The sequence below is a fragment of the Lonchura striata genome, chromosome Z (genome assembly GCF_050655825.1).
Source record: "Lonchura striata isolate lonStrDom1 chromosome Z, ASM5065582v1, whole genome shotgun sequence".
In the NCBI taxonomy this organism is placed as follows: domain Eukaryota; kingdom Metazoa; phylum Chordata; class Aves; order Passeriformes; family Estrildidae; genus Lonchura; species Lonchura striata.
Window position 1 is genome coordinate 65,303,703 of NC_140740.1, and position 13,164 is coordinate 65,316,866.

At 38.8% G+C, this 13,164-nt stretch overlaps 1 protein-coding gene across 1 annotated transcript in view; it reads right to left on the bottom strand.

Moving 5' to 3' along the window:
- SH3GL2 (SH3 domain containing GRB2 like 2, endophilin A1) overlaps positions 1–13,164 on the bottom strand; it is a 90,853-nt gene that overhangs the window by 8,666 nt on the left and 69,023 nt on the right. Inside the window, exons 2-6 of the mRNA XM_031507295.3 lie at positions 10,765–10,833; positions 8,480–8,552; positions 3,235–3,378; positions 1,303–1,436; positions 92–250 (exon numbers count right to left, since the gene is read on the bottom strand). Of these exons, the coding sequence (XP_031363155.1) occupies positions 92–250; positions 1,303–1,436; positions 3,235–3,378; positions 8,480–8,552; positions 10,765–10,833 (579 nt within the window). The remainder of the gene's footprint in view (positions 1–91; positions 251–1,302; positions 1,437–3,234; positions 3,379–8,479; positions 8,553–10,764; positions 10,834–13,164) is intronic.

The following is a 13,164-nucleotide window of genomic DNA, read 5'->3' on the forward strand; positions in this document are numbered from 1 at the left end:
GTTCTGAGCCTTCCACTGTGTCCAATAAGGAGGAAAGTGCCTTCACTATCTTTCTAAGATTTTGGTCAAAGATTAACAAGGGTTATCTCACATCCATCTCCAGAAGGTTAAACATGCTTGACTCAGCAATTTCTTTTGATTCATCAAATTTCTCCAGAGCCTGACGAAGTTCTTCATCAGGGAGCTTGCCCTGTCTTTTTTTCTTGTAATCAAAATCCAGGCGTCGACCCTCCATTTTCTTCAGGTGATGCTAAAAAACAAAAAAACACAAATGCAAGCAGACAATAAAGGACCTTCCCCAACTTTCCTAATATTGCATTGTAAGCAGGTAGTCCATGAACCCTTGGAAAAGTATGTTGTTTGCTGTCCACTATCCCTTTCCCAAAGGAGAGAAATACGTGGGTTTACATACCATTCATGAAGCAAATGATCTAAATGACAGACCAAGACTACTAACAGGCCATGCAGAATGGACGACTTCAATAGCCATCTCTATAAAAGATATGCAGGTTTCCTGCTTTTTAACTCTGATAAAGAATTACCTGAACACTATGTTTTTTCCCTAGATGTTCAGGAGAAAATACTTTTAAAAGCACAATTTATTACACTTTTTCTGTGTAACAGCATTCATAAACTATTTATTTTTATCATTTCTACCATACCACTAAATTATCTTAATGCTATCTTATACTAAAGATTTCCTAGACTGTTACCTGAGGTAACATTCATGTTCATCTGTTTAGTAGCTGCCACATTCAACTGGCCAGAAGTTAATGCTACCAGCATGACCATGATTACTTGAGGTGTTTACTGTCTCTCAGAAGAATAAATTTATCATGCACTACAATATTTATAACTACCCATTTTCTAAATTATATCAAACAGCCCAAGATATCTTTCATCCACATCCATTTAACAGTATGAAAGCCTTACTGAACCATGAAGAGCAGCTACTTATGCAGATAAGCACTTGCCATGCACTAGGAAATGGAATGTAAACATCAGTACATTTGTTTTGTGAAATGAGCTTTTTTGTGAAATGGCAAGATTAGAGTACTGTGCTCTTGCCTGCATAAGACTGAAAATTTTGCTATCAAAAAATGTTCAACTTTTTATCTTCCCCTTTCTAAAGCACCATCAAGAGATACAGAATTGAAAGTAAAATTCAAGCCAAAAGAGACAAAAGTCAGGTAATTTTCAAACCCGAATGACCCATTTTAAACTACACAACTAACAAAAATACTAAACATATAGATAGTCCACACACTTGGCATTATTAAAATGTTACATTGAGGAGAATACCTGTATTTCTCTCAGATCTTTGTCATGGAGATTCTGAAGTGGGTCAATGAAGTTTTGCTTCACTTCCATGTCTAAAGAGTCCTTGACTTCAGAAAGCTCCTTCATAGCTTCTCCCACATCAACAAGTGCTGGTCCTGAAAGAAAAGATGCAGTCAAAATAAGTTTGAATGACTCAGAATGAAACTGAGTCATGGAAACTTCATGGCAACTACAGTTAGTATTTCATTTTAGGTCTCAAATTTAGGAAACAGAGGATGATGCACTATGTGAAAGAGCAACATAGATTTTACATAGTGCAGCCACCAGAGTTCATGCCATGTAATACAGCTGAATTTATGGTTCTATCATGTGTCAAGAGAGGCTCCTCCACATCCCTTGTTGTCCATTCATTCCTCACTCTGTTGAAATAAATATGCTAGAACAGAATTTACTGGGTGGTATCATCACCACACTGCATTAAAAAATAGTTTAATTCGAGTCTAGGTCTCCCCATTTCTATCAGTGACACTGGTGATAGTACCAAATGTAAAAATTCTTAACAATTTCACAGATTTTTTTTTTTAATAAAAGGTTTTTTTGATGAGACTATAGACTTCATAGTACTACTACACTTGAGAGGTCTACTACATAGACTACTCAAGTGTAGGTGTATGAAGCTCATAAACTTCAATAACCCTAAACAGCATTTTGAAATTTCCTCCAAGATTAACTTGAAAGCCACAAAAATTACCACTCTGTTTTACTTCTTCTCCATAAAAATAAAAGCAAGAAGCTCAAACATACCTCCTGGTTTGAGGTATAGGTTAGGGATAAAAAAAACACTTTCAAAGAATATGAAGTGTCTGAAAACCAAAATATGTGAAAAATCAGAAGCTTTGTCTCCCAAGCAGCAGATGCCAGCCATGCACTGCAAAATGAGAGAGCCTCCCAGATTTGGACAGAGTGACAAATAGCTGTAATAGCTGATATTAGTTAAGAATGTGAAAATAATTATTGTATCTATTCTGCTGCATGGTAGTGCAGTTGTCACAGAATATAAAGCAAGTTGCAGAAACTAGATTACATTAGTTCTTCATTTTCCTTTTAAAATTTTGTTTGAAACTTAATAAATGAGAGGCAACCAATTTAAAAAAATCAGTAGTATTTAGCACAAATCAAACTACATCTGTCAAGCTTAATAGTGAATTACCTAAAGCAAGTAAGAAAGTAGTTTTTCCATTGTGTGTTGTCATGCAAAAAATGGTCACACAGAAGTCCACACAAACAAGACAAAAAGACTAAGTATGTTGTGAATGTCATCCTTTTATAATCAGAACTCTACTGTTGAACATTTTTAAGAGTCAATTTGACATCTGTAACTCAGGCAGCTATAAACTCATTTGGGCTTAGAGGGAAGAGTAGTTAACAGATAAGACAGGAGTGTTCATTAGTGCCTTAAATATGGAATTTGGTCAGAAAAAAAAAAGGCCAAAGCCTATTAAAAATCTATTCATTTTTATTCCTTGCCTACAATGATGACAGTAACAGTTGGTTTAAGGATTCTGTTGACAAAAGCACTTTGTTCTATTTATGCATAGACAATAATACAATTTCTATACATGTACATATTTCAATCCCACACGGACACAGTATCACAATTTATGACAGAGAGCTAAAGCCTGTGGGTCAAAATGGAAACAATTTGACTTCCATTTATAGAAAAAGTTTCTTTAGTAGAAATCTCCAAAAGATACTCAAAACAGGCCTAGACCAACCTTAAAGGAAAATCGGATGAAGCAGAATTCTAACGCTTCTTGCAGAGAAGCGGAACTCTTAATGCTTCTTACAGATGTTTTTCTTCTATAAGAGTGCAGCCCTTTAATAATGAAAGCTACATTAAATTTTCCTACACACTTTATTGCATTATAATGGAAAGGGAAGTAAACAAGTTACCAAAGTTGCATTCTTCACCAAGCTCTCGGCCAAATTTCAGCATCGCATCTGCCAGCAAGGCTTCTGCCTGAGGATAGCCTGGTCCCTTTTCCTGGCCTCGAATTTTTGACATGGTGTTGATCATACTGAGTTTAGCTCTGGAAGCTGAAGAAGGCAATTGACAGAGGTTACAAGCATGCAATCATTTGCCTACATGGGCATAAATTCATTCTTGTGATTAAATTATTCGAGCAACTTAAAATGTATTTTAAAGATAAGTTTAGTATTAAGCCCTGGTTTTCATCAGTTCTTTTTAGAGCAAAGGAATGAAATAGCTGGTCAATACTGTTTTTATTTTGCTGGCAGACTAGAGAGGAGTCTCTGTCCTGAACTCCTAAGACAAAGCTTCCCTTGAAATGACTTGGACAGAAGTAAGCCCAGGAACACTCCCAAGATAGCATGTTTGACATGCGACAGACAAGCAAGTCTTTAAGTTATCTCCAAATTTGTCTTAATCTTAAAATCCCTAGGTACCAGATGGATACCAGATTGAGCCAACCTCACCCTCAAGGAAAAGTCCAGACTAGGTACAGTGAAGATTAAAATGTGGTATGCCCTATTTTTTAAATGTTTGAAAGCTTTTTGGTTGTAGAACGTTAAGGAAAGCCTATGTCCCCAAACATGATGCGCAGCAACCTTTGCAACACTTTTTGCTTTTTATGGGGATTTAGGAAAACTCCTACTTCAATAAGATTTTCAACTGTACTTCAGCTTGCATTTTATTTCAGACACACACCTGAAGAACAAATATTGAAAGACACAACACAAATATGTAATCAATGGAAACAAAGACAGCAAATATAAAAGAACTAATTTGTTTGCTGATGTGCTTTAGTGAATTTTTGCAACTACAACATGTGAGTGGCCTGAAGAGAGTGAATTAGTTACATCCTACTGCCAGCAATGCAGACGCAGAGCATGTTTCTTATCTACATTACTGTGTGTGCTACTGGAGGGCAGCTATGAATCCCTCTACCTTCCTCCTTGCAAATGGTTGACTTTGTAAACTCCTCTGAAAATTAGTTTTCCTGTCAACAGAACTCAGCCTTACACATGTAACTTCTGCAAAATGAAATATTAGCAGACTGGAGTCAACAAATGTTTTTCATATATTTATTGTTAAAAGTATATATCAAGAGAGAGATCTTTTTGCTGAGTATGTTTCCCTTTTCAGGCTTTGTATCTCTTCACACAGATACAGAAATGGAAACACACACAGGAAAATCAGGCAAGTCTCACAGTATTTATTTTGCCTGATCGCAGTAATGAAAGGGCAATGTATTTTTAACATTTAATAATTATGGTTTTTTTGTTTTCCCACTACCCTTGAGTGCCATCAGATTATGTTTTTCAACATCTGAATTTCTTGATGTCTTCTGTTTCTACCCACTACAAAAATACAGTCAGCAGACTTGTTGTTCAGTATAAGAAACTGCATTTTAATGAAGTTAAATGTCATTGAAATGATGCAATAAGAAAATACGAAAGCACAAAAGAAAATAAGGCATAAACAAAATTTGTCAGGTGAGTGGAGGCAACAAGGTGAATTAAATCAGGAGAAAATGAGAGTATTTTCAGAAATCAAAGAAAGAACTATAAGAGGCAATATGAAAAAATGAAGTGGCTATATTTTGGACAGCAAGATAAGAGTAGAAAGCAAAAGTTAGACAATTATGCATACTTCTATAATTGATGTTTCAAAACACCATGGATTCAGGTGATCTGTAGCATCACAGTACTATGTCATCCAAGTGTTTTCCAGGCACATTCCATTATCAAGGAAGGTGTGCTACTCTCAACTCCTATTCTTCCTATCAAACCCAGGTAAACTTTTAATTTTATTTCAAATACTGCTGTTAAAGTGGGTTTTTTTCCTATTTGTGGCTTGTTTTGTTGGATTTTTTTCCTTTTTAAAATTAAATTCCCTCCCTTTTCTCAATATAATATTCCTAATTTTTATGAAAATGGGAAAGCAAATGGAAAATACTAGAAACTGGCATTTTTGGTGACCTATGTAAAAAGTAATACAGCTGTAGAGAGAATTTTGAAAGAGAAAAAATTTTATTTTATTGAAAAAATAAATTAGAATTCTTCTCACTATAGAGAGCCCTTTTGCAACTGACACAAAACAATGTAAGATCAGGTGAGTGCTGAAAAGGTTTAGTCCTCCTTTCCTCTCACCTGTGGAATGAACAACATGATCTCATTATATAGGGACAAAAGTGGATCTTCCCCCTGCCTATTATCATGCTAATTTTTTTATTCTACTTGCATGTGCCACAAGCAGAGGAAGGGATATGTAGCTAGACTATGGAAACTGTTCTTTCATGCAGCACTGCAAATTTAAAACTGCCTGAAATGCCTGAAATCACACCCTTGGCTATCTGAAGAAATTTTGCTGTCTGCTTTTGCCGTGAGCCTGTTTCATGATTCACAGCAACCATAACCACTCAGATGTGTCAAGAAGGCAGTCAGAGAAGCACTAAATAGCCAAAGCTTATTACAGTCTACACAGTGTTTCTTAACAGCAGTTTGATAGCAGTTAACAATTTTATCACTATCCTCATAATGTTTGCCAATCCTGTTGCTTTTCCTGCAGAGTACATTACGACGAGCAATGAAGCTGTGGACTCAATTCATAAGCCAAACTCAATCAGCTGACATAGCAACTGTTCTGGTCATCATTATTTTCTCTTTAGCAGTCCTTGAACTTGTAAATACTATTCCTCCTTTTTTTATTGTTTTTTTAATCCACTGTCAGCATTTTCAAAATATTATCTTGTCTTCTGTGGTCTAACATCAAAAAATCACCAATTAATCTGTATCAGCAATAGTCCTTCAGCATACCGCACTGGAGTTGAAACATTTCACAGCAGTTCAAATCTATTTCTAGCTATTAGGAATAAAATTTCTCAGTGTAAATGTGTGAATTTGGTCTGTAGTTCCATGAAACTCTAAGATACTTATGGTAGACAGAAGGCCTAATTTTGCCTTCAGGGAAGTGGTCCAGAACCAGCCTGATAGAGTTTGAGAAGTGCTTGTACAACGCTCTCAGGCATATGGTAGAATTCTTGGGGATGGTGCTGTGTAGGGCCAGGACACAATAATCCTTGAGGGTCCCTTCCAACTCTGCATATTCTGTGATTTATCATAAGCTAACTCCATTGACCCCAGTGATGCAGACAGGATGATCCAGTGATGCTGGCATTGACTTAGGCTAGTATCAAAACACTTATGTTACTACAGAAATCTCTGTAATATTCAATGTAATGGTTTACTGTTTATTGCAGGTCCAGATCACCCCTCCCTGAGAGAAACTTTTGGCAAAAGAGGAACATGTAGTTCTCCATCTGCCCAATTGAACCTGCTCTTTCATCTCCCTATGTAAAAGACTCATTGGTTTCTATTTTGAGGGCTCAATTTAGACATTTCTGATAATGTTTGATTTTCTGTTCTTTTCTCCAGTAGGACATCAACAGCTCTTTCACACCATCCCTTTTCTGTAAAAAGGATAGGAAATTGCCACAGAACCACAGGAAAAGTGGTATCTCTTCTTGTGCCATGAAGAAAGTTGTTTTGGAACTTTACATTTCCATGGTCTGCAAGGACTGCCTGGTCCTTTTCCTTCATGTGGCAAATGACTAGGAAGGTAAAGGAAAGTCTCATGCAGACACTCCAATCATGCTTCCCCCGATCCTCAGGTGTGGGCTGGTGGTGGAGCCTCAGCTGCCCCATGCCCAGGGCTGTACCCCATGCCAGGGCTGTGCCTGATGCCAGGGCTGTCCCCCCTGCCCAAGGCTGTGCCTGATGCCAGGGCTGTGCCCCATGCCAGGGCTGTACCCCATGCCAGGGCTGCGCCTGATGCCAGGGCTGTCCCCCCTGCCCAAGGCTGTGCCTGATGCCAGGGCTGTGCCCCATGCCAGGGTGGCACTGGCCCCAGCAGCTGCAGCTCCAGCCCTGGAGGGTGCAGGCCCTGCCCTGCTGCCCTGGGCAGCCAGAGCCATCACCAGCTCCAGGGGAGCCCCACGCTCACAGTGCTGACACGCTGCCTCCTGCAAGTCAGTGCACACAGTTTGTGGGCATGTGCTGCCCACTCACCCGAAGAAAGAAGACTCAGAAGGGAAAAGCCTTCCAAAGTCAGTCTCCATTCACACTGACAGCCTAACAGAGAGGCCTGTACTCATCTCTGTTGTTCACTTTACCACAATTTCTGAGTTCCAGTTTTGTGTCAGCCTTGATTGCACCAGCGAGGATGAGATCTGTGTAAGAGGCCATCTGAAGACCCTCCCTCATTTGCCTGCCGATTGCCACGAGCAGGATTTCCCTTCCCCCTCTGCAGTTCCAGCTTGGAGAAGGCAACAGTGCAGGTGCAGCCGCTGCACCATTACGTTGCTGCTCCCAACGAGGCCCGGCAAGAACTTGGCAAGGAGTTGGCAAGGACTTGGCGAAGAACCAGCATGGACCCAGCATGGAGCAGCCTGCTGCAATTCCTGCTTCACTCTCCACCTTTAAGCTGAATGAACTGTTGGGGTGACTCTGGTGGTCTCTCACTGAAGACCCCTCATCTACCTCATTACCACCGTGACAGACGGAGATCAAGAACCCTCTCCCCAAGGACTGAGACTGAGACCCCTACCACAAAGAGTGGGGGTGGGAGGATGATGTGACCTGTTCTTCTCCAGTAACTTCAATTGACTTATTCTTCACTGTGTTTGCTCTGCCTGGATGATTTTCTGTAGATACACCTGTTCCCCACATAGCAATTTCAATAGACTCTCATTGTTCTGCCTGTTCCCCCCTTTTCCCTCTGTGGACTATAACTGGACCCCTGGGTTAGGTAGGACTTTGGAGACTCTCCCCAACACAGCAAGATGGATCCCCATCGTCCAGACCACTGAGGACCCTGCCTGTGTTGGTAGCTATTCCCATCCCCCCTTCTCTCTCTCTTTCTCTCTCTCTCTATCCTTTTTATTTCTTTTCTGACCCCACTATCACATTTATTGTATTTGGCCCCTAATAACGGTGCATTTGTTGTGATTAAACTGGTAAGTCCCCTGCTGTTTGTCTTTTGCACTTTGGGATTGGCTAACAAACCATCAGACACCCCGCTACAAGCGGATTGTGACAATCTGTCAGACTTTATACTGGTAAAAAAAAAGAGGTTTTCAAGAAGTGCTGAAAAACTAAAATTGTGAAATTAGGTTACCTGGATTTGGCTGAAGATACTCTATTGTCTTTGCCATTATTTCCATAACTGCCCTGCTGGTAACATCCACTTTCTAGAGGACAGAGGGTTAAACAAAAAGAAAAACGGAAGTTACACAAAAGGAATAAGTTTTTCTCTCATTTTGTTCTTATAATTTTTTTTAAGTCTTCTTATAATTTTATTTTTATGTGCTTCAGAACAGCTTTGGTACCAGAATGGTGGTAATATCTCAAAAACTACTGAAGTATGAGTCTACCATTTCAGTTTATAGCAGGTCCATCCTCAAGTAAGGCCAGAGTACTTCAGAATGGGTTAGGAATTTGATGCATTGTAGAGTGTTATTGATGCATTTCATTATTGTACAGAGTTAATTTGTTATATCACCATGGGAACATTTCACAACAGGGAAAACTTTTGTTAGAACAGTGACAGACAGCTTTTTGGAAAACTATCTTTGATTCCCTAATAACAGGCAAAATGAGAGTAAAGCAGAAGTCATTCAAAATCAACCATTAACAATAAAATATGCTGTTTACCACTTCCAGAGCAATCTCTGATAAATCTGGGGTAAAGAAGACTAAATATCACAGTTCTCAGTTTCAATTATCAGCATGAATGCACTGACCATTTACTTCTCCCTGGCTGATTTCCATATTTAGAATTTTAAAAAACTTAGAACTGAATAGCATTACTTTCTTCTACTTTCTTTTGTAGTAGGAAGTCTTCCTTTCTTAGGAAGCAGTCCCTGTCCACATCCTAGACTGAATGTAGCAAAGTATGCAACAATTCCTACTCTCAGATCAGGTCTCAGAGAAAAAATGCTGCTTTGGCAGACTGGGGGATCCCCATAATGTCCTGTACTCTGTATTTATGAGGACACATTGCATTTCTCTGCAGGGTAGTTTGTATCCCACAGAGTGAACTCCTTTATCATAATGGCAAGTTCCTATTTTAAAAAAGAACACCTGAGATAGGTTGGTTGCATCATGCTGTCATGGTGTCTTTCCTGTTTCCTGTTGCCATTGCCATCTGTCGGGTCTTGCTCTGTCCTTTACACAGAGAAGCAAGAGAGGCCTGGCAGACTTGGGTGCATAAGTAGCTTGAACTGCCTGGCAGGAAACTCAGAAATGGCTAGGAGGCTGCAGAGAATAGTGGGGGTGAGGGAACAGAAGGCCAGGGACAGCATCATGCCCACTGCCTGCAGGAGGATCATGCCGACTGCCTGCAGGAAAGCTGGCAGTGGACACAGGGCCAGGTGGGGAGTATAGAGGCAACAGAGAGATTTCCTCCATTCCTTCCACAGCTTTCAGGGCTCCTATCAGTGCTGCCAACCCATCCTGCCTACAAGCATGACATGGGACACACACCTGGCTGTTGCCATTTCCTGGTTTTCACTCTAAACTGTACCCCAGTTTTCTGAATCCTTGACATTTTCCAGTAGGAATGCCTATACTGGTCACCCACTTAAACAGAAGCTGAGAGGGAGAAACCAGCTCTGTGCTTTCTTTGTAAGAAGTACAAAGTATATGCCCTTTATTCCCACACAAGAACTTTTTCCCCAACTCATTATACAAATGGACAGATAAATAGCTTCTTTTTCACTTAATCAGAGCTAGATACATACTTTACAAATTTCTTAGCACAAGTTTTTATTACAAGATTTGATAGTACCTTTGAAAGCTGAAGCCTGAAAAAACGCTGCCCCTACTGATCCTTTCAGATTACATACTATCACTGCCACAAAGAGCAGTGGCTTTTTTTCTATTTTTTTTTTCTCCCCTCCACTGAGACACTCAGTACTATCACTGCCAGCCTCACCAAACATCTTGTTGGAGGGTTAGCTCCATCTACCTGAAGCACATTGCCAGTGGAGGCTGCCTAAGAGGACCTCTGAACCTGTGAATGAATACCCCAGAGCCACTATCATGCCTAGAGCCTTGATCCTCAAGGGGCCCAGAATTACCAGCATCCTTCCCCACTGAAATGGCTGTCTTGTAGACTGACTCAGTTTTCAGAGATCCTCTACAATGGTTTAAATGCAGCTAATTTGTAGATTACTTCAGTCTCAATATCTGAATGAAGTATTTGCATTATAGAGTGCCATACATTACATATCTCTTAATTAGAAAACAAAAAGAAATAGAAAACTGAAAACACAGTCCTGCTGAACAAAAGCTACATGCTTCAAAATTCTCGCTGTGATTCTGGGACCAAAACTGAAATTCCTGTCCTAGAAAGAAAAAAAATGCATGGTAATAATGAATATATGCTGTATTTAGACTTACCCTTTCCATTTCTTTGAAATCATCATCTAGTTTTGTTCCTTCTGCACCTCCTACTTTTTCACTCACTTTCTGCAATTAAAAAAATAACAACAGATTCAGCAACAACTGAAAAAAATCTAGCTACAACATTTCCTTGTAGAAATGCTAGATATTTTTCTGTTAAATCAGCACAACACTAAAATTTATTACTCCTTCTGAAAAACTTGTTTCATACACACTCTAAAGTTAAAATTCAGAAATAACATAGTACTTTTAAGCCTCAGGGACCCAGTCTTTGACCAAGGATAGAAGACATACCTAAGCACAAAGCAGTAAGAAGCTCCCAAGGCGTGGCTCTAGCCATCCAGAAGGCAAGAGGTACCCTGAGAACTTTGAGATATTGACTCAACCCAAAGTAGATCATCAGTAAAAATCAAGAGTTTGTATACAAACTTGATAGACAGAGAGACAGATAGAGAGATTGATTAAAAAAAACCCCCTATATTCACACCACGAAAGAGTTTGAGTATTATGTAAGTTGTACATAAAATACTCAACTCACTTACCTAGATAGAAAGAAATAAAGGGAACTCTGTTAGTACGACTTTAGGAAATATTCTGGTTTTTTTATAAAATATTCAATTTGAAAACTAATTGTAAATTTGAATTGTGCTACTGTTTCCTCTCTGATACAATGTAATACATTGAGATATGTTTTCCTTTACAGTCAGTAGTATGGACAATAACAGACTTTAATGTTAACTGCTATACAGTACAATTCAAAATGTATTTTAACAATTGTATTGTTAGTCACAAAGTCTTTTACTGCTATAAACCCTCAATTAAATCAGGTGCATATGATCCAGTGAATATATTAATCTTTCACTGGGATGGTTTTTGTCGTAAGAAATTAATCACCATATAAGTTATTAATTACTGATTTCAGTGAAGTGATTCCATCAATAAACAAGAATAAAGAAAAGAAAAAATTCACTTTCCCCCTCTTAGTTTTAACTATTGTGGTAAATTTAGTAGAAAGAGGAGGAATACCCACAGTCACTCACATGCATTTAGTAAAATCCAGACATCTGTATGATTTTAAATTCACTTCATTACCACAAAGCTGCAAGTGCATGATGGCCAAGCACTTCCTAATGCAGGCTGTAATTATCTGTGCAATAGGAAACAGCTATCAGCTCTGTTTATTTTCTGTCAGCATCTCACAAATTAGTAGCCAAAATGGTGCATTAATGAAAGAACAATACTATGACAAAAACAAGGAACTGTATTTATCACGTCTTTTCTGTACAACAGAGATGTGCATACATACAGACAGCCTCATCAATAATCTGAAAATGAATGAATTTGTGTGGTCTGTATTATTAAACTTGTGCTCTACAGAGATAAGTGAAGCACCACAAAAGAATCAAACACAGTACTGTTAGGACTGGCGGACAAGGGATAGTTTCAGTGTTCTAAAAGTTTTTATTAATTAGCTTCATGAATGAATCTTCCGCAAATGGATATACTACTATCGATAATATGGTTAAATCTGCACAGAAGCTATCTACTATAAGGATTTCACATCCCTGAAAATAACAGTATGTTAATATGCTAGCACTTAAATATTTAAAATAGATTTTTAATACCTGTAGTTCAACTCCAAGCCTACATAATATTCAAAAGGAATTAATCTCCCAGCCCTTTTTGGCTGTAGCTTTAAATTTCATAATTTTGAAATATTTTCATGATTGATGAGGATTTGCAAAGACATGTATTTTCATCCCCAGAGATGCCCTAAATGTCCTAATTCACATTTATAAAACACAGTAGTTGCTCCTTTCTTTCACATTCACCACCACTCTATCTGAGGAACATATGACACTCCTGAAAGCACAGCCCAGCAGTTTTCTGGAGTGGTCACTGCACAGCCAAAAGGCAGGCCACCCCTCTCTTCTAAACTTGCTTTCAGTTTTTGCTTACCTTGTCAATATTAGGATCACAGTTACCATCCAGTCACTCATTTAAGGTGGCTAAAAATACTATATTCTAAACAGAAAACTCATTTGTAAAGCTCTGTGACAAGTACTATTACAAACAGGTAAGTCAAAGGGGAGAGAGAGATGAGCTGTTACGTCTTCAGCTCTTCTGGACCTGGGAGTCTCTTCTCTCAGGATAGTTACACCACAGGCCCTCAAGGAACTGGGTTCAACTCCATTATCCAGACAAACCTCAGGTTTGGAGAAACACTGACAGACCTCAGAAAAAAAACAGCTGAACCAAAACCCCACTTAAAAATTTAAGTACTCTTTAGTTTTGATTTTTTTTTTCCTTGAAGACCACAGTCACTCAAGCAGTCAGAGATTAGAACTCAAATTAAGAATTCAGATTGAAGGATAATAAAAAAAGTAAACCCTCAAC